Source organism: Aptenodytes patagonicus, chromosome Z, assembly GCF_965638725.1.
Source record: "Aptenodytes patagonicus chromosome Z, bAptPat1.pri.cur, whole genome shotgun sequence".
In the NCBI taxonomy this organism is placed as follows: Eukaryota; Metazoa; Chordata; class Aves; order Sphenisciformes; family Spheniscidae; genus Aptenodytes; species Aptenodytes patagonicus.
The window spans coordinates 64,564,056-64,586,803 of record NC_134982.1 but is presented as its reverse complement, the minus strand read 5'-3'; the positions used below and the strand labels follow the sequence as shown (position 1 = coordinate 64,586,803).

At 36.5% G+C, this 22,748-nt stretch overlaps 1 protein-coding gene across 1 annotated transcript in view; it reads right to left on the bottom strand.

The window, feature by feature from the left end:
• Positions 1–22,748, bottom strand: part of MAN2A1 (mannosidase alpha class 2A member 1) — a 126,780-nt gene that overhangs the window by 21,106 nt on the left and 82,926 nt on the right. The window contains exons 13-19 of the mRNA XM_076361867.1: positions 22,288–22,453; positions 20,094–20,324; positions 19,859–19,981; positions 11,598–11,712; positions 7,241–7,374; positions 5,988–6,129; positions 2,102–2,235 (exon numbers count right to left, since the gene is read on the bottom strand). Of these exons, the coding sequence (XP_076217982.1) occupies positions 2,102–2,235; positions 5,988–6,129; positions 7,241–7,374; positions 11,598–11,712; positions 19,859–19,981; positions 20,094–20,324; positions 22,288–22,453 (1,045 nt within the window). The remainder of the gene's footprint in view (positions 1–2,101; positions 2,236–5,987; positions 6,130–7,240; positions 7,375–11,597; positions 11,713–19,858; positions 19,982–20,093; positions 20,325–22,287; positions 22,454–22,748) is intronic.

The following is a 22,748-nucleotide window of genomic DNA, read 5'->3' as shown; positions in this document are numbered from 1 at the left end:
AACAGCACCTCTTTGACTCTGCCTATTCCCCCATAGCTTTGATCCCCTTTCTTTCCAAGTCCCTGCAAGAGTGTTTAAGAACCAACTGCCCTCAAACGCTTACTCTGCAGCTATTTAAAACCATTATAAGCTCAGCAGGAAGGGGGATGGAAGGTAGATGCTGGAACACAGGTACGCAAAACACCTCAAAGATTTTTGATCGTAGCAGGTATCTGTCCCTTCTCCTTTGAAAGATTCTCAGCAACTTGCACAGAATCTTTCAAAAATGGAGGAAAGGAAGAGTATTTTAATAAGAAAAGGGAAATATATTGTTATTCTACTGAGCTGATGTCTGACTGGTATCCCAAACAAACTGGTAAATGTATACAAAGACACATGTAAACATTTCACTAACCAGATAATCCCACAGTTGTTTAGGCTGCCTTTCTTCTAATTGAGGTAACCTCAAACTATTTTCTAAAGGAGTGTTTTGGTTTGAAGCAGCAGTGCTGTTCTGAAATTAAACTTACGGTCAACCCCACTTATCCAGGCACTGTGCTAGTTTGCAGAGGAGTCTCAGTGTGCATGGACTCGTTCTCTTTTAGAAGAAAGTAACCAAGAAGCTTCCCTGGAAGTATGCACCAACATGCTCTAACCTTTCACATCTCCATTACGCTCTGAATGGATGACTAATCCTTTGGACAGTTTTGTAAGTCTGTTCTGACACAAAAATGACCTGCTTTGAGCAGGGATTTGACTAGAAGACTTCCAGAGATACCTTTTAGTGAGCTATTTTATGGTTCTATGGAAAATACCAAAACTGCACACAGTGTCAATGCAAGCATCATGGCACTAACTGATTTGATGCTATTATTTCAAATTATTTGCTAATGTAAACATAGATTTCCATGTCCAATAATCTTACTTACCAGCTTTACATTCTGATTTAATACAACACAAATTACTCTGGGTACTAAAGAAGTTTTCTGTGGCAGCATAGATCTCTCTGCAGGTTTCTTCTCGAAGGTAGATTAACCTGTGCGATGCTCATTGTCGCCAAAGCTAGACTGCTGCAGAACTCAAGTTAGCTTCTTTCAAGTTAGCTCAGATATTTGCACACCACACTGATAAATGCAGTTAATATGCTGCCTGTGTTATACAGGATGAGGAACTAGAAAATCATAATGACATGTACAACCTGAAAAAACCACTGTCAATCATTAAGTGGTGGAAATTAGCTTTAAGCTTGATATTATCATCCTCTCACAGTGGTTAATGATATCCATTATAAACCAGAATTAATTCCAATTTATCTGCATATTCATTAGCAGCTCAGTATACAACCTCTCATCTCTAGCTATGTGATGATTTTAAAATATACTCAGTGCTGTCATAGTGATTCTACTGCCTCAGTATGAAGATGTACTTCTTATTTTGTCCTCCTCAAAAATGGTAGGGGGAAAAAAGCAAAGAGAGAAAATGCAAAGAATGAAAGAAAATTGAAGAGTCATTCAAAAGTCGGAAAAAGGCGAACTGAGATGATCTGTGCAAGTAAAAAAAAAAACCAACAAACCCTTACAACAAAATGGTGTCAACTTTCCCAGAATCATAATTAAATGAGAAGGTTTGTACGTCTGGCATCTAAATATTTCCACTTAAATCTTATTTCCTAAGAAAATTAAATTTATAAGATGTTTTCTCTTTCCACCCATTCATCTGAAATAATTTGTCAACCTTTGTCTGGATTCAGTTAATTTTGCTAAGAAGCAGAAGTCTTGCTAATAAGCAATTTTTAAAAAGCTTCCTCAATAAAAAAAGAAAAAAGAAAAAAAAATAAAAAAGAAAAGAAAAAAAAGAAAAAAAAGATACTTCCACAACAGTACCCCAGTCATGTGTTGAAATGTGAGTGAGAAAGCAGACACTGCGGGTATTTGTGTGAGGACTAGTGAAAGATGGAAGTCTTTATGATGAGAATATGCAAACAAGCTGACAAAACTCCCTTGGAAGCTATGTTTCCTTAGTTCTACTGGTCATGGAATAATTTCTTTACTGGGTTCACTGCTGCTGCAACAGAAATATTTATATCTTAATTAGCCAGAAAAATCCAGACAGTGAATCCTACCACATCTGTTCCATGTCTTCTTTCCAGCAGAAGTCGGAAGATATTAGCTGTAATCTTGTTATCTTGGACACCTTGTCCAAGGCCACGGTTGTCATCCTGCATAAGTCGACGATCCATGATCACTTCCAACTGACCTGAAAGAGCAATACAAGGATTATACTGGTAACAAGAATATGTAAAGCTGCTAGTAAACGTAAAAAAAATACCCTGAAATATAACTTAAAGAATCACAATTTTTCTGTTGCATATGGAAGAGTAATAGCAGATCAATATTGTTAGGACTGATTATGAAAACAGTTAATACCTTTGGGCTTTGGCTGTTTATAACCTTCCAAAAAATTTTCACAAGATTTTCAGAAGAAGGTACTGCAAATTTTAACATAGGAGTCTAAATAGAAGTTTCACATGAAAAGTTGTTACTGTTAACTGTTATTTTTAACAAGGATACTTGGCACATCAAGCATCAAAGAGGAGAATCACCCCAAGTAACTGCAGCTGTATGGAGAGACCTTCTGTAGAGGAACTGTCTTCATCTTACACTCCATAAAAGAGTGCACCTCCCAAATGTATTTTTTCCTTTTTTTGTTTTACAGTTGGAGGCAGAAGGAAAAACAGGTAGGCAGTATGAGTATATAAATACTCACGATCACTCCTTCTTGTAAGGGTATTTTCACTTGTGGGAGCAGGAAAGAACTTTGCACCAGATGAACACTGAGTATGAAGTTCTCAGTTTATACTGAACTGTAGCATTGCCATTCAGAATAGCTCTTTAAGTATGATGTTAAATCATGAATAGCCTTATGGAAGATAAAGTTCATATCTTTTCAAGTTTATATCTCCAGAGGGAAACCAGTTTGGGGCACGTAATTAAGGCTGTTACAGTTTTTGCACACTGAATCTTCAAACAAATGTACTTGTTTCCTAAATAAAACTGGAAGACTGAAGCACTTGTTTCCTAAATAAGAAATGCACAATTTAAGCTACTAGAAAAGGCTGCTTAGTAAGGCGGTCTCTTTTATTCTTCTTCAGTGTTCTACAAATACTTATCCAATTTTCCTAAATACTTGTTCTTCCCTTCCCTCAAGTAAAAACAGATTTTAGGTATCCAGGACAGAAGTCAGATGGCAATGAGTAAGAAACAAACTACCATTTTGAACTAGGTATAAAGCTAGGATTGTGCCTCAAATCGATGGTCTTTGTGGATCACTGTATGAACATGGACTGACTGACAGGTATGCTAACTCTCTGAAAAAAACTAGAACCACAGTGAGAAGGACAAACCTATGATAAACTTTGACAAAAGTTTTCAAACAAAACTTAGAAGATCTAGATCCAAAACTACCTAACCACATTTCCAACATTTTTTAAGAAGCTAAGATAATGAAGGCTGACAAAATAAAGCTTTATTATTCTTAAGGCGATTGTGAACAGCAAATACAAACAAAATGATCAGTGCTGCTAAAGTCATAAAAAACATTTCAAAAGTGGGTCAAAGATTAAAAGAAGATTGTTTTAGGGAAAATTCTGGCTTATAAATGGTATAAGAGTATCACATGAGGCTTCAGGACATAAGTGACTGCTGCTACCCCATTAATTATCCATCAGACTGCAGGGAAGTCCACCTCTGAATGACAGTGGTGCATCCCATCTATCTGGAGGTCTTCCCTGGGGCATGGAGGATAATCCACTAAGTAGTAAATTAGAGTAGAACTGGACAGAACCTACAAGGTGGAAGATGTTCATCACCTAATGTTAAAAAATGATTATGCATCCAACACCACAAATTAGAAGAGAGATGGTAAGTAGGAATAAAGTTGTGGCATATGTATTTTAGAGTTTTTGATCAAGTCTCTTACAAGCTGATGTTGAAGACTTATGACAATACATTGAGAAATCCTCTTCCATACTGCTGAGATCATCTGACAGCATGAGAGTTAACTAACTGCTGCATAGTAAGGAACCTTTCTCTAATCCTGGGTTATGCTTTGAGACACACAGTCTCAGACGCACAGATACACAGCTACTGGAGGTGCTTGCCTAAACTGTAACGTTTTTTAATTTTCTTCCAGGATCCCTTTGAGATCCTAAAGGGCCTTCAAAAGAAGTGTCATGAAGCATATGACTTTCAGCAGCCACAGAACCTTCATCTTCATTTTTGTTCTCTTTTAAGGAGTCCAACATGACCTCAGGACAAAGGTAGTAAACACAGTCCTTTCATGAAATATTACCTAATGATAACAAGTCAGATGAATACATTCTCCTCTTTTATAGTAGGCACAGAGTAAATATTTCATATTGCTAACTATCTCTTAACCTTGAGTGACATAATAGAGTTTGCCAAAGAGTGACATAGTTAAGAAATTAATGCCATGACCAGGTATGGGATACATCATTTGCTCTTTTATTTAACTGGAGTAGGGCAAAAGCCTCTAATATCCTCTGACTGGGTTGAAACCAATGCTCATAGAAAGCCAGCCTCCTGCAATATGTCAAACAGTGCCAGCCTTAACGTCCCTAACTTGAAGACAGAGAGTGGGGGTCTCTGTGGACTTAGATGTTGCATTATTCCGTGATGCAGAGACTATGATTGTTAAAGAACAAATACAGACACTATTACAATGTAATGGAGCCTCTGCACACTAATTTAGTCTCCAATACCTATGTAACAAATGCCTACAAACATTTGGTAGTGTCAAGTTCATTCACAAGATCAGGCCAAAGGGAATTTGGTTTCTAGCAATGGAAAGCATGAAAAAAATGTGGTTTGGGTCTTATATCAGGTGGTCTTGGAACAAAAGGCTGATATTTCCACTATGGCTTTATTAAAGCATCAGTCTATAGGCCAGTGTTAACTCTTTGCCCTAAAAGGAATTACATTTGTTAATACTACCATCAATCTAGTGCAGTATCCACCTTTTGTCAGAATAGACATTAATATGACATTTTTCTGAAAAGAAACTGGGAAGTAGGTTTTGGCACAGTTTCTGATGGGCTTTTTTTCTTCTAAGTATTCATTCCGTTGTTTTTCAAAACCGTGTAAATTTAAACTCACAATATTTTACAGCAAGAAATTACACATCTTAAATTATGAATTATATACCTTATTTTGCCCACTACTTGCTAGGTTTATTTGAATGCCTCCTCAGCAGTATAGACTGAACTGACCTCTGTTTCCATCCTTCCAGGCCATTCATCACAGCCTTCCATGCTGTAAGGGACAAGACTGCGTCCCTTTTGGAATTCTTAATAAGAATTGATTTTTCTTGTCAACATATTCATCAGCTCTTTGAAAGTACTCCATTAAATTTGTGAGGTATGATTTTGCTTCAGAAGAAGTATGTTGATTCTTACCGAGGGTCATTTTTATCCTTTATTTCACTAATTCTACTCTTCAAAAAAGCTGCTATTGTTTTCTTTGACAGGAATGTTAGGCTGTACTGCGTATACCTTAAGACTAGTGCTTTCTACCCTAAAGCAAACAAACAAATCAAAAAACATGATCAGCATCACATTATCCATCTTAAGCCCTCTGCTACCAGAGCAGTACAAAAGAGAACAAACCACTTAGTTTTGCTGTTTCATCCTTGAGTTCCATCAGAGTTCTTGGGTGAAAAATACCTGGTTCTGACATTTTGTTGCTCATTTTGTTTTTTCATAATCTCTTTCCTCTGTTTCTAGTTTGAGGCAGATTTTCTATTGAAGATGACAGGATCTCACGTGGAAACAACCTCCACCTCCTCCCTTATGGACATATTCTAAAACTTGTCAGAGTTGGAGAAACGTATTTCCTTTCTTCAAACGCCAGTAGGTATGGTAATCTCTGAATGAACTATTTCAGACAATCATGAAGGACAGGCCTTTATAATATCTATCATCTTATACTTACCATTTTTCAAGCTTGCAACACCTAGAGACTGAGCTGAATGAAGCGTCAAACGAACGCCAACATCTTGGATATAAGCCATTGTAGTCATAGGATAGATATTTGCTTGAAGAGGCAATTTGCTCATCGTCAGTCTGGGCTGGATCTGCAGTATGAACACGAACTTCAATAAAATACGTTCTTTTTATGCATTTAAATTTCAAAGACCTTTTCAGACATTTATCCCATGTGCTTTAGAAGTACTGACTGACAACCGGCACCAAAGCATTCACTCGACTGTATTATTTAGCTTTTTGGAGATTTATAGCTAAAATTACCACTTTGGAAATGATAACTTCAATGTACTTTTAGATCAAAGAATATTTAAAAAAACCTGAAAGATTCATCAAGGGAACCTACAAAAAAAAGGAATAATCACAGTTATAGAATGAGAGAAAATTTTTTCTCCTCTAGAGAGCAAGCAGTGAATAGATTCAAGGTAGCAGAAAAGGAATTGTTAGTTTATAATGGGAACTTTATTAAAGTGCTAGTGGAATTCTTGAATGGTACATGACAAATGAGTAGTAGTATTAAAATTATTTTCATGTTTAAATATTCACTTTACTGTCTCCAGCAAAATGCAGTATTACACACTAACTGCAAAAACAGCAGTCTCTTACTCAGCAAGTATGGTTTTCAATGTATTTGCAAAACTATTTTTAGCAAGGAAGGAAGGTAAGAAAATTTTCTTTCTTTTGTGCGTGCTGCAGAGTCCAAGTTAAGAAAATAGTCATACTATATTTCATCAGATGCATTACCAATATAACAAGCTATTACACTCCAAAAATACATCACTTATTTCCACCACAGCAGCAAGCAGTTGTTCTCTAGGTCTGAACTGCTGGACCTTATGCACATCTAGCGTTGTGCTACCCAAAGGGCTCTAATTAATTAGACAAGGCAGAGGGGAAAGAAGGCATGCAGATATACATGCAACTACATGGTGGCTTCACATAACTTGCTGTATTACAATTCTTATGGTAAAAAGGATATACAGGAATATTTAACAAACTCCTTGAAAGAAAACAGTTGTTATTTCGTCTAGTTTAAATCAAATTTTCTAACGGATAAATTTTTAAAGCTTTTTTCCTTTTAAATGATTAGTGAAGTTTAACATGAGAGTTTGATTAATATGACTCAAACTCTTTACAAGCAAAAGTATTAAGACAGTCAAAAACTGAGGCCCTAGGCTTTTATAATTAAGAGACAATAATTACCTGATATCCATTAAGATCAGTATAGAATCTATTTTGACTGTTTATGTCAGATGAAATTCTCATTGCAAGCTCACGATTATATTCTCCTCTAATATCCACAATATTGGAAACTTCAAGAGACTGGCCTTCCAAACCTACATGAAAAAGATGCATTTAAAATCTCTCAATTTTTAACAGCCACTACCACAGAACACAGTAACCTAGCTTTCCCCTGCTAGTTTTCCTTTTCTGTTATGTCTAACCAGATATTTGAAGCCAGTTCAGTTATATGCCATACGCAATAGTAGTACTTCTAATTCAGTACTCATTGAATACACAGTCTGAAACCTTCACTGAAGTAGAACAGAAGCAATTCATAGTAAGAACCAATGTGGGTTCCAGTAAATCAGTAGGAAACAGCTCACAACTGTTAAGTGCTGTCTTTAGCAGCAGCTAATATGCTGGAACAAGACCTAGCCATTCGCTTCTCAACTTGTCTGTTGCCATTCACAGACAAGAATGAAGTTACCAGCTTCTTGACAGCAACTGTTCCACTAAGCAGGAAACTGGTCAGCTGTTTTAACCAAAACAGGGAGAATTGTCCTTAAGGACAGTGAATTAAGAAACCGCACACTGATATGACCACAACCAGGACACAAGTCTTTGTCGACAGGGAAAAGATGTCTATTTATTAAAAGAAGGATTAAGTATCTGAAAATGCAGACAGCTGTTCAGTGAGATTTTTTTCTACAGTGCCTGGCACTGAAAATTAAATACCTTGAATAATAACCTGACCTTTTCAAACAGTTCGAGACACAGTTTGGACTGGAATCATACCATCATTCAGCATGACCACTTCTATCCTTTCTGTAGTCTAATGGGACTAACAATTATGAAAAGAATTCCGCCAAGCAGAACAGAGATATGAAATTTCTCTTTGTAGTGAGATGAAATTACATTGTGCTTGTCTGATGGATTGTAAACAGAAGACGGTGGAAAGTGAGGGACTGATTAACCAACTTAGTCCTTTAAAACCTGAAGGCAGTATTTAAAAATCTTAGATACTAAATACTTTTTTTTTCCCCAACAGTTCACTGTATGTCAACTCACAAGACCCAGAGGCATGCTCATCAGTTTGGGCTCCTGAACTGTAGGATCTTTTGCAGAAGGACAAAATACCTTCAAATAAAATTCCTACATTCCTAAGCACATAGACAGAGGTTAGGACAACCTCTTTTTCTTTCTACACATAGAGTTTTCAAATTTTTTTAGCAGTTCTGTTTAAGAGCACGTTGGAATAGTTTCCTTAAGAAGGTCTTTGTCAAATTCTGAAACGCTCTGAACCTTTACACAATGGAATGCTGGAAGTGTCCGCCCGCTTCAGTTTTTAGTATGTATACTGCAGTCAAGGTTGTGATTTTGTCACTTGAATGAGGAGGATGTCAAGCTCTGTATTTGTTTCCTCATCTTTTTTAAAATCTGAATGCCACCTGCAGCAGTACCAGCAACTGTTAAAAAGTTAACATTTACCAATGGCTATTATGCTATAGTGCTAAACAAAAAACATTTGGTTTAGGTAATTACTTCTATTTTCCCAGACCTAGTCTGGAAAAAGTGGATCTATACGCTCCACTTTTGATGGTCTTAGTCATAGATATTCCAACTATTTTAAAGTAGGACTATTAAAATACAAGTACATTGAACAAGGATACAATATTTTAGTTTACAATTTTAAAATGACCAGACCATTTATTACTCTCAGCTCTTTTGTATTGCATAATTTGAGTTAATATAAAAATATAATTATGAAGATAATGAAACGTAAGAAGCTTCTGATAAAAAGATTAACAAAATCATGCTGATAACAAAAACAGATGCCAATGGAAAATCACTCATTCGTCAATTACTGAACAGAGTTGTCAAGCCAGAGTATTTTCTGCTCAAAATCAACAGAATTCTAAAGCCAGAAGTGGAAAAAGCAGTGTTTTACCAAAATTGCTGCAGTAGGACTCGGAAGTAGTGTCCAACAGTTGGATTAGTCACATGATCAGGCTTGCCACTTCCTGACAAGCAGGTAGGTTACAACAGGAGTATCAGGTCTTCATTTAAAAACAAAATGTATGTATACACATACGCATACTTATTTCTCTCCACATGTTTTGTTACTGTACATATCTAGTAAGACTTCAAGATACCTTCTTTTAATTGATGTAATGCTATGTAAATAACTTCCCTTACAAAGCCCAGGGAACAGACCTCAGTAAAACAATGATGCATAGTCATCAATTTTTAAACTTTGAAAAAGGCCATTTCATATGAAGAAATTAAAATAAAAACACACCATAAAAGAAAACAGACAAAACATATAAAATAATTGCATCACTTTTCCTTGAAAAAGCTGGAAACGTGGTACAGGACTTCACCATGATGACTGGATACTCAATGCTGTAAGTATTGAAACAGTGAGATGAATTAAAAATTGTCAAAAGAAGAGGAAAAAACCTAGATAGTGCACTGACAATGAAAGATAAACTTATGTGTTAGGAATTGGCAGGCAAGTGATTTTCACTGACAACTTGTTTTCTGTGAACTGTGAAATGGAAGTAGGCACTTACTAACAAATTAAAGAAAAAGGAGTATTACGAAGAAATCCATTTTAAAAAAACCAAACTACCTCACCTTAACCAAAAGAGACACTTTTCAGGCTTTTTCCCTCCCCTTCACTACAATAAACACCCTCCTTATATAAGTTCCCTCCTTGCTAAGAAGTTTAATTTACTGAAACCCACAGAGCAAAGTAACTTTTTTTTCACATTTTTGACAACCTAGTACATCTTGACCTCAAGGTATCTTTTTTTTCATCTAAGCCTATTTTACATATTGGTCACATAAAAACAAAAAATATAATCTTGAATATAAACGTTTCCTCAGGATCTTCAACAACAAATTACTGTACAACATCTTGGTTTGTATTCATAAGGAACGTGATCTAGAGTTTGATCTAGAATTACTGTATCAGATGAGCTGGCAACTGAACTCTGATCAGTATATGGCATATGGGTAAACTCTAACAACTTCAAACTTCAAAGTATACACTTATACCATAAAAAATGAGGCATCAGAATCGATTTTAGTTCTATATTATATATATTACAACTAAAAAAAAAAAAAAAAAAAATCAAAGAGACCAGTTCTGTGCGACTGTAAAGTAGGTATTGCTGGGAATACTATTTTTGAAACCTAAAAGGAATAAGGAAAAGAGCAAGGGAGACTTTCAAAGCACTTATAGCTCCATCATTTGTTTTTGAAGTGTTTAGAAAAATAATTAAAAATATGACAAGTAAGATTTTAAAAACCATGCAGACAATTTTGATACCTACAGTAAAAGTAATGCTAATACAAAACATGTTTAAGTTCTGTCAAGTGTTGAAAATATTAGCCAATGCTTCTGTATTTCAGAAAAATTCCAGCAGAGTAAATACAAATAGATGAACTGAAAATGTATGTTTCCTACTTCAATTAGAAAAAGATACACTTAAGCATTTTAAGTCAAGTTTCTACAGGAAAGTAAGTTTATACAATTGCACCATAATTTCCTCCCTCTTTTATCTTTTTCACTGGCCAATTTAATCATCAAGTTTGGAAGGGTACAAAGTTCCCAAAGTTACTGTTTTCTTAGAATTTTCTTGGAAATCAGTAGTTGAACAGTATAGAAACAACAAATGAAAGCCCTACTGAAGGAAAAGCAAGCAAAACTGGTATGAAGTTGTGTCCTAAGAGTCAATAAGCTGGTGTTCAGTGCTGGTGCCTCTCAACAGACACAGCCCATTCTCTCATAAGCTCTTCCAAGCAGATAAAGTACATAAAGAGGAAGCTCACAGGTAACTAAAGCATGCCTACAGTTGTGGAGTAAACCAGATTTCACTATTAATGCCACTAACAAATAACTTTATATTCTTCGTGACTTTAGAGAAGATATTGTACCTCCATCAGTAAGTTTGAAGCTATGAAAGAAACTACATTTTTACATCATTGCCAAGATATTTCTAAAATTTTTTTTCTCATTTTCATAATTTACAGCTACCTACAGCATTCAAATGACCCAGTGTTCGGGACCCCCTTGTAGGTAATTTATACTATAAAATTTTCTAATACTGAGAGGTATCTCCAACAAATCTGTTGAGTATAAGCATGCCAGCTTAATGACTAGCACGATGCTCAGAAAGGGATCATGGTGCACTGGACCCAGTAAAGACTTCAGTCTGATGAATTCTGTACTAGTTCAGAAGTGCATTTAAACATTAAAAAGTCAGGTAGGATCCAAGACCGTAGTAATGAAAAATAACTGCTGAGAGAGACAGAATTTCACAACTCTTACCCTGGACTTTATACAGTCGCATGGTATGTGTCACGTGGTGGAAAAAACATACAACTTCTGAGAAAATCCTTCCATGAGCAACTCTTATGATAGGTGGATCTGTAAAAATATAAGGCTACAAAAAGAAAATAGAAAGTTAGAATAATTATTTTGAAAGTTTTGCATAAAAGTAGTGTCAATAAATCAAAGTATTTAACAAATATTAAATAGTCTTTTAATTTTTTTAAACTGTTCTATATCTAAGTCTAGTCTAAAAACTGGGAATTAAAAAATTACTCCTAATCTGAAATTCAGCAACTTCTCTTCAGAGCCTCACTTTTCCTTTAGCTAAAAAATTAGGATAACCCTCACTACATATCTCACAGGTATTTTATGAGGATTAAGGAATACAAGGCCTACAGACAAACACAGTAATGTATTAATATTGCAAACATCTGGATTGAGCTTTTTTGCTAGCAAAATTAAACTTGGTAACCAGTAATCAAATACTGTAGTTTCATAATCTGTGGCAGATGGTTTAACTGTCTGTTTGGTTTGCTCACAGATTACTGTATCAGTGGTACACACTGCATGAGGAAAGCTGCGTCTACACTGTCTTGTGGATCAGTTTGCATATCCGTTTGAAAGTGAAAGAGGAAGCTTTTTCTTCATCAAAAGCAGCTACCATTGCCAGGGGAGCCCCCTGAAATGCAGAGTAGAGCTGGGAACCATTAAAAAGCCTCAAGAGGGACATTGGCTTCTTACTAATGTCTCTCAAAGACTAGCAGAAACTTTGAATATCCACAGTCAAACCAAAGAGATGAAGAAAATTATTTCCCATGTAGTCACAGTATTTTGAGTCTCGGCTAAGCAAAGAATGCTGCTTTTTTTTTAAACAGTTGATCCCAAACTGAACTGTATACACTATATAGAAATATATGGACGGCTACAAAGGTAAAAATGAGTTAAATATTAAGCGTGTACAAAGCCAAAAAAGAAAATACAACACATGCAACTACTACTATAGAGCAACAGCAATAAATAGACTTCACTCAAAAAAACCAAAAAAACCCTCAAAAAAACATGTTATTCAGAGGGATCTAAGCAGAAAGCTCTTAGAGGGTGGCTGTCCTCCTGCTGTATGTAGCAATGTCATAAGAAGGACAGAGCATGCTCTTCTCAAGCAAGGAAACCAAAGATCAAATGTATCTTGAGGAAGAGAGGAAATCAAGATTACATCAATACAGACAAAACATGTCAGAGAAGAACAAGTACAGGTACATATCATCCAATCTTCTTTGAGCATATAATTATATGTACATTCACAGAGAAGATTTGAAGAAGTATTGCATAAAAGAAGAAACTGAAAGAGACCTTCAAATTCTTAAAAGCCTGCCTTTCTATTCATATATTCATTTGTAAAGCTTCAGACAGAACACTGTTTAATAAAAGCTTTGCCAGAGCTCCAAGAGGCAACTCTACAGCTATCAACTACAGGAATACTTTGTACAGGAATTTGGTAGAGGAATCATAGTTGCTTACACTTCAGTAAGATGGGTTGTTTTAGGGAGAGAGGGATTTTTCTACTGATCATCTTAAAGCAATGTTTCACTCAGTTAATCAGTACAAAAAACCAAATGAGGAAATAGTCTTTTGGACTTCACAGTTGACATGAAAAAATGATGGGATCCTTCCAAGAGGTCTCATCTTGTCAGTAAGACAGACAAGTGTTATCTATTATGCAAAATCCATTTGCTAGCTGAGAAATACAGGAGTATGGTATTACGAGGGCATGGAAACCAGGCAAATTAATATGCTGAGATAAAGGAAATCTGAAGACCAGAACTTAAGGTTAGAATTTGAGCTGGCTTTTGGGCTTTCTTATTTCCATGAAAAACTGCCAATATCAGTAAACGTAGACTGAATCTTCCCCTTTCTTCTGGCAGAAGAGATTGCTATCTATCTGCTTATCTATCACACACAGGTAGAGAAGACAAACTCATTTAACCTATGACTACACGCTCCTAGAAATATATGTTTAGATTAAAATCCCACGGAGGAACTGGATTACTGACAGGAAGGTGGAATAATCAAATCCTTCAAAATCCTACCTTCAGGGTAGGGCAACATGAAGATCCTCAGGTTAGCAATGAAGGACTGAAACAGCAGCTAAAGGAACTCTCAGAAAATTAACTGAGAAACCTGAGGTCTTCAGGCCGAGTAAATACCCTTGCCAATTATTTTCTAGGAGAATACTACTTATACAAACAGCAGCCTGCCAAATACATTCTGTTAGCAAAGTAACACCTATCTTATGGGCTTATTTCTGTTGTTTGTAAGAACATTTCTCACTGGAGCTATCCAGGACCAAACCAGCAAAATGGAGAGATGCTGGATGAGTGACAAAGGAATGCAAAAGGCTGTGCACTTATTAAAAAAAGAAAAAAATACCTGGAGTAATTTTTTTTAAAACAAAAAGTAAAAAAAATATACACTTGGAGGAACTCTGTTCCATTTAGCGTGTTAGTATAAAACATGATGGTGACATTGACAACTACCACCAAAATACATTGTTGCCATACAAGTAGAAAGCTGAAATGAGAGGAGTTTAACAGCTCTGAGGTTCTGGGATATTGCCACAAACTCTAAATTCACACACCAGAGTCTCCAAGCTGCCCATGTAGCCAGATCAGCTCCCCAGCTGAAGATAAAGGCAACCATACTTCCCATTCTGAACTATATGGAAAGATGAGGTGATAGGGAATAAAAGGAATTAAGTGTCATTTTGCAGATATTGTCTGAAAGTAATGAATTTTTTTAAATCATAATTTGTGATTCCACTAGCACATGCATTGAGAGAAATGTATCAAAACCAGTTTGCAAGCCTCTAATTCAGACAAAGTGTGGGGAAAAGGAACAAATGAAGAAGGAGAGTCACAAAGGCACATGCTATCATGTGGTTTTGGGGGTTAGACAAGTTCTTTCTGATACAAAGAGTGGAGATATGATGTATACTCAAGTTCTCAAGGATGCCTGTTGCTTCCTGATTGTTGGGCAAACAGGAAAAATGAAGAAAAAATATGGTACTGAGAGAACAGGGAAGCCTCCTAGTTCATATTTAGTGCCTAGAAAAGCACTAGTCCTAGAAAGCGATTTCTTGATAGTCATCTGGAGACATATTGAGTTCAGAACCTATAAAGAGATAATTGACAAAGTTTGCCACACTGAAAACATTTCAGTGAATCAGGCTTTTAAGCAGGAAAACATCTTTAGGCATTGAATGTGCAATTATTCTAGTATCTTTATAAAGATCCTTGGTGAGATGCACAGAGGCCTGTGAAATGTTCCTGGTCCTAGCTCTGAAATATGAAGATACTTTTGATGTGAAAGTCTGACTAAGATTCAGAAATAGGCCTCTTACTACTGAGACGCAAACCACTTCCCTGTCCACTGATTGGACAAAGCACTGGTCTGAATTCAGTATTTACTCTTCTTTGAGTGGGAGCTTGGACTAAATGACTTTCCAGCATGAAGGATTCTATGATTACTCAGATCTTAAATCAGGAATAAAAATATTTGGGTCTCATATCCAGTGGTAGTCTCAAGATTCCACTTCCTAAACAGTTAAAAAGAATAGTCACTGTAAAATCTGTTCCTCTCAGCTCCACTGGAATGAGTTCCATTGTACAAGATTCAGCAGCCTGCTGTGGCAGGTTTTGTTGAACCTGGAAAGCAGTATTTTCAGAAACAGGATAACAGAACTATAGGTCAAAGGGTCCAGAAACCATTTTTCAATGGTTTCAAGAGAAATATGCAACCTCTCCTTGAAGTAAGGAAAAAAAAAAGCAAGCTAGAAATTTTAAGGGAGAATACTTGGAGCAAAATAATATCCCATAGCTCCCTAGGATATCTGAAAATACTTGGCATCAAATTGGGTGCCAAAGCGCCAAAGGGCAGAGATAACTGGAAAGATGCCTTCACTTAAAGGTTTACTGGCTTGCACAGAAGCTGGCATGGCATATTGCAGCCTGAAGGCATGAAGCATGGGCAATAAGTCTTTCCCCTTGTAGTCAAGTGAAGCACTACTAACCATCTTAGTGTAGCCTAGAAATTTCTGGCAGTGCAGCACACTGTTGGTGTGGAAGTCAAACAAACTATGCCCAGAGGAAAGTTTTCCAACACAGACTGAATTGCTATTGATATGCCTGAGATTTTAAAAAAGAACTCAAGACTTCAAGAAAAGTTGCTTCTCAATAGCAGATTACCCTTCATTTGTCAGGGTTTGAGATTAGACTGGGCTTGGCAGGGGTGGAGGTGGGGCAAATACTATGAGCTCTTGAGAACTGTGTTTTAAGAATTACATGGCAGAAGAGAGACGGTTGTCATTTTAATACTTTTGTCTCCAAAAACAACCCCACCAATATGTGGGGCAGATTTTTAGGTGATAGATATGATGCTTGAGGAAAATACATAGCACCAAGGAAAGAACAGACACTTCAAAGGCAGCCGATTCTTGAGTATTGTGAGCACCCTCCAGATAATGGTGCCTGCGTATTTATGTTTTCCTGTTATCAGACATGCAAAAACAGGGGATGCATTAAAAGTAAGGATACTATGCTTGAATGAGGATCCTCTGCCTTTTTGAGAGGGAAGATCTTAAGATGGATACAGTGGGATACTCTAAATGGATAGTCTCTCTTTTGAGGCAGTGCAACATCCCAGTCTCACTTAAAAATGCAGAAAGATACCATTACCTTTTCCTTAGGTTTGAAGGCCAAGCATTTAGGTAACTCAGATATGTGTTTTTCTCTGAGAAGTAGAGTGAACAGGTAATCCTGACATACTAAAAAAGGACCTGTCATGAAAAAAGTTTCCTGAAGCTCGTAGCAGCAGCTGCAGCTACACAAGTCAGAGATCATCATCAGTAAAGGAAGCCCAACCATGGAGACAAAGTGTGAAGAGGAAAAAAGGGAGAAAAGCTCTAGCACTAGAGATCCTGCAGGATAAAAAAAAAAAAAAAAAATCTTTTCTTATATATTCTGTTAGTACGTAAGTACCTACAGCAACTAGTGCATACATATGTGCATAGACACAGCTGCCTGAGGGAGAATCACAATTTCCCAGTCTGGGTCTACCAAAAAAAGTCCACTTTGATTCTGAAAAATTGATTTGTAAAACAAGAAAATGAACCACTCACATTGATCCCACAAACACTTAGTATCTGACTCTTTGGAAAAACTGCTTTGTTCTATTCCCTATTGATACTGAACATGGCTAGTAAGTAGGTCATCACATATTGACTTGTCTTGAACACATAGAAGAAAATATAGACATTTAACTGTTTCAAATTTTATTGAATACTGATTTTTTTCCCCCAGATCTAACAGATTTACGGAGTTGGCCATGCTTCACAAAATCACAAGAGATGCAAACATGTTTTCCCTCCATACACAGGATGCTTTTGTTTATATTTGTTGTGAGGTCCAAGGAAGTCCCTTCCTTCCAAACCTTGATAATGTTGTCAATCAGTTAAGCAGCACTGACATTTTAAAAAATTAAGATACTGCCTGTCTTTTTCCTTGGTACCTTGCTTTTGTTCTATTTTGCAGAAAATACAAAGACATGATAGGAGCACTGCCTTATCTCTAGAGCTGCAGCATGGAGCCTCTGCTCTGTGTCATTGTCCTGGATTTTGCACTGGTGTCCTGACCTGAGGCTGCCACTGAACTACTTTCACACTTCAGAGACGGCAGGGACAGAATCATCCATGCTCAAGACCCTATGCCACCACCCCAGAGACCGTTCTTACTGTGAGCTGTCTAGCTGCACCATGGCAATGCACTGCACTGCACCAAACACAACATTTGCCATGGTGTCGTGGAGCCTTAAGTCCAGCTATTCCTTCCAGAGAAGTGACAAAGAGTTATTGGTGTTCAGTGTACCTTCTATTTAATACGGCGTAAATCACTGCCATTAAGCCAGGTCTCTGCTGATGTCCAACTTAGTGCTGGTACTAGAGGCTTACCACTTCTTAGCAAGAACGCACTCTTTGCAGTACTCCAGGCTGGTTTTATGTCAGCCATAAAGATGATTAATCCAAGGAACCTCTTGAAAAATTCAGATCCGTGTACATTCTAGTACACAGACCATCACCTGCAGAAAACATGACCTCCACCCATAATAGCCTACCGATGACCAGAGCTGCACTATGTGTATCAAGTGTTCTAAACTGACATGGCTTTAAGTCATGGCCTGCAAGCCTAGCATGTCACAGCACCAAGTTTCCAAAATTAAACTTGCAGAAGAACCCAAGATCAAAAAGGCTATATACGTACAGACGCAAGACAGACGATTAAAATAGATGAAGAAAAAGAATCTCTGAGTAATGTAGAACTGAAAAGAAAGGAACCAAAAGACTTACCAGGTAACAAAACAACCAGCTAACAAAGGCAAAGAAAACACATAACTGTACTCATACCAGAAGAAAATGACCCAACATTAAAAGCAATTATTCTTTGCAAATTTTGCAGTAATACATAGGGTGAGAGGGATAGGAAAAAAAACCACCTAGCCAAAAATCAAGAAAACTGCCTGTAACCTATCCTATCGCCACTCTACACAAGGACTTAGAAAGTGTTACTCAATCCACCTCACACTGAGAACCCTGAACAGATGGCATTTCTTTTAAGACAGAAATCATTAGTTCAAACTGTTTTAGAAACTACTATAGAATTACATTGTTATTCCCAGTGGGAAAACCTAATTAATGTTATTAAAATGCAAGCCAAATGAGCCTTATGGTATATTAATGAAGCAGAATTTTTAGAAGTATGACGACTTCATTTTTATTGTATAGAAAGTTACAAAAGCTGATCACACCACCCTTTTTAATGTTAACTAAAATGTACTTTAATTTCATTTTCCACAAAAGTTCAATATGTACCTTATCTTCTAACTGTGCTTGCAGGCACGTGAGACTTTTTCTGTTCAAACCATAGCATTTTGCTATCTAGATTTGTCCAGATTATTTTTATAAAGCAAATAATGCAAAAAAGTGTAGTTAAAATTACGTAACTGTTTAGTTATTATTGTTTTTATAAGTAAAAGACGAAGTAGCATCTAAAATAAAATTAGCTAAAGTGTGACCATGCAGCTGATGAAAGGTAAAAATTAAAAAACATAAGTGATATTGTTCAGGTATTCACCAATCAAAAACACTGACATTTAAAAATTCAGAATAAGTGAACCCTGTTGCACATAACTGATGCAAACAATTATGGGACTAAATATACTAAATGGTTTAAAACTGCCAACTCACAGACCTCAAAATGTGTGCTTCTAGAAGACTGCTAAAAGGAAAGTAAACTGTTCTGTCCACTTCCAGACTGATTTACACATATAACAACAACAAAAAAAATTAGAATGATTACCCTTACTTACTTCCTGAAATAGTAAACATAGAACTCCGAGTTTGCCTTATGCATGCAACTTAAGTTTCCCCAGGAGAAACTGGGCAGAAGAAATATGATGCAAACTAGCTAGCTTCTTAAAAGTGTTCATTATCTCATCATCTGCTTTCTGAAATATCACCTTTCCAGTTCCAAAAGTGGTACAGTAGATTCCGTATGGTAATTAAGTCAGTGTAAGAACACTTTCATTTCTGAATTTCCAATTTGGAAACTAATAGGAGTATGCTGTTGCCCTCCAATAATTACGCAGCCAAAAATACTGATAACCCTAGGCAACTAAATCAGAACAGTTGCTTGCTACTCTGTCTTTACATTCATCAATAGGGACTCAGTATCTTAATTACTATATTAAACTACATATGCTAATATCAGCTAAAAAAAGTACTACACTACGAACTGGAAGCTCCTCATTCACAATAAAGAAGTCTTCAGAATCAGAAAAGTGAAGAAATGCAGAAATGAATCAGTATGACCTATACATTTTCACCATAGGAAGTGAAAGTGAACTTATTTTTTTGATAGTGAATGGTCACATCTCACTGGATTTCTTGCAAGGGTAGCATCTTATTTAAGTTTTTTGGTGAATCATAAATATTCTGTATATTTTTACACTTTAAAATTAATGCTGTGTTTTTACCCAAATCTAGGGTTATTAATTATGAAATTCTGCCAATCATTTCAGTAACTGATGTCATTATTTCTAGCCACACAGCTGTATTTCAGTGTTGGGGAAAACTAGCTCTTCCAATCTGTATTTGCAGAATGCTTCAAGTTACTTCAAGATCAGAATTTCTCTGCAAATGGAAGATTTACCTTGGCATCTCCATCTGGTAAGAAGAGATAAGCTCCACTTTTATCCCGGTTACTTGTAGTTCCATACCAGGCAAACTCCACCTTCATTTGATGATTTTTACCATCATCTTTGGTATTCATTTTCTAAGGACAGAGAATCATGTTTGAAATAGTTGACACATTTAGGTTTCCACGAGTAAGAACAGAATTTCTTAAAAAAGTAAAACATAGTGTTTCGAAATATAATGCAACACACCTCCAGTAATCCAGACATTCCAGAAAACCATAGTTTCATGTAAGAATTTTCTAAGATTATATTATCCACAGAATTCTGCATCTCTTTTATCTTGAAAAGTCTGTCTGGCTTCTCCTGCCTACTGTTCTTCATGTATATGTTATAGTCTGCTAAAACTGCTTCTGAACTCTGAACCTCCAAAAGCTGGTAAACTCCAAGCCCCAGAGGTGGTAGATGCGCCACGAAAAAGATCTGTTGGGAGCAAAGAAGAAGCCATTACTAAAAACATCAAAGTATCAACTTTTTATACTAAATTTATGCTCAGAGTAACTCCTTTTGATTCAATAATTTTAGGATGGCTGAATTTTTTCCCATATTCCATAAATGAATATGAACTTACAAATGACATTCCAAAATTAATAGCTGAAGCATGTTAAGAAGAATTAGCAAACAAAAATGTCTGCATCTCTAATTTGCTTGGCATCAAGATCACTGTTATATTAATGCAATGATTTTGAATCTTGTTAAAAAAGAATATTAGCTGTGATGTGCAGTTCTGAGGATATTCGCTGTGCATTAAAGATATGTGTGTAGCGCATCAAGTGCACATAGACCCTACTTATCACTTAAGTTGCATTTAAAAATCCACAAATTTAAATAGGAAAATATAAAGCAACTGTCTCATTTTTAGTCTCTGGTTATTTAGGAGCTATAAAGTAACCTGCATAGAAGAGTAATACACAAGGTAGATCTCCAAAGCAATTTGCTTAGAATTTGAGGTATAGATATGCAATTTTATTTCTTCTTCAGGCAATTAACAGTGTTAATTATTGTACTGGTTTTGCCTGGGATAGAGTTGAATGTCTTCAACGTAGTATGAGGCTACGTTTTGATACCAACAGTGTTGGTAACACAGGGATGTTTTAGCTATTGCTGAGCATATGGGCCTCAGCATACACAGCATCAGGGCCTTTTCAGCTTCCCATGCTGCTCTGCTAGTGAGTACGCTGGGGGTGCACAAGAAGTTGGGAGGGCACACAGCCGGGACAGCTGACCCCAACTGACCAAAGGGATATTCCATACCATATGATGTCATGCTCAGCATATAAAGCTGGGGAAAGAAGAAGGAAGGGGGGACGTTCGGAGTGATGGCGTTTGTCTTCCCAAGTAACCATTATGTGCGATGGAGCCCTGCTTTCCTGGAGATGGCTGAACACCTGCCTGCCGATGGGAAGCAGTGAATGATTTCCTCATTTCACTTTGCTCACATGCACAGCTTTTGCTTTACCTATTAAGCTGTCTTTATCTCAATCCTCGAGTTTTCACCCTTTTACTCTTTCGATTCTCTCCCCCATCCCACTGGGGACAGTGAGCGAGCAGCTGTGTGGGGCCGAGCTGCTTACTGGGGTTACCCCACAACAACTATCAATAATTATCCCTTTGGAGGACAACTGAGACACACTTATTGAATTATCTTCGCAGGAATGTTATCCTGAAACAAGTTCAACTTGGCTCCCAAGTCAAAAGGAATCAGACTAAGACTGTAAGCCTGGAAGTAAAAAAATAGAGCTTATACAGTAGTATTGTATCACCAGGAATTTAACAAAATACAGTTTCTGAAGTATGATCATTGAGGACAATCTTCTATAATGATGTGTGATTCAAAAATTCTCAGAAACTTTGTTTAAAACCAAAAACAAGAGGCGGACTCAAAGTCATCTGTCTAGCTTGAGTATAAGAGTAAAGGAGATTATTATCCAGCCTCTATAACTGGAAGACAAAAAAACCCCAAAACAACAACAAAAAAATCAGAATCTAACTGCTTAAGCCATTGCACTTACAAAACCTTCCAGCTGGAGTGCTTGAGCACATACAGACTGTGTGATTGTGTATATGGACTATCACTTGAAGGAAAAAGCAGCTTTAGAAAGTTGGGGGAAAAGACACACATCCAGTATTTTCTGTTCATGCAGCTGAAACTAACCCTTTAAATGTAATACTCCATATCACAGAAGTTTAAAAACTTACCAGTTTAAGAAACGTTAATGCTAAATATATATGGGTTTTTTTTTTCCTTAAAATGACTGAATTAATGGCATTATCTGCAGAAGACAGAACTGCCAATATTTGAAGTATGCTTTCCATTTTCTTCAACTGTGAAGCTACAATATCTGTCAAAAAAATACCTTAATGCTTTTTACTTAAAGTATCATACCTGATATGCTTCATGTGATACTGTAGTTGCTCCATCCCAAACAGCACTAATCTGGACAGTAACAGGTTTTCCCAAAGGAGATAATAATTTAACTCTGGGTGAATTCACATTGACTGAAACCACTGAAAATCGCTCTTGTTCCGTAGGATTATATATCAAAAGGTACCTGCGAAAACATATTTGCCAAATTATCTTTTGGCAAACAAGCTTCCTCCTTCAGGTTTAATATTATTGCACATAAATTTTACATACAAAGCATTGAAACAATGTTAGAACAACAGGTACATACCACAACAAATAAATATGCAAAACATAACCAGGAAACAATGGATATTTAACATCAATTCTTGGCAGATCTTCTTTTTTTAATGCTATTATTTTTCCAAGCAATTTTGAAAATACCTTATTGATTTCCCATCTTAACTACTAAAGAATTGCTATTAACAGTTGCAAGCACAATT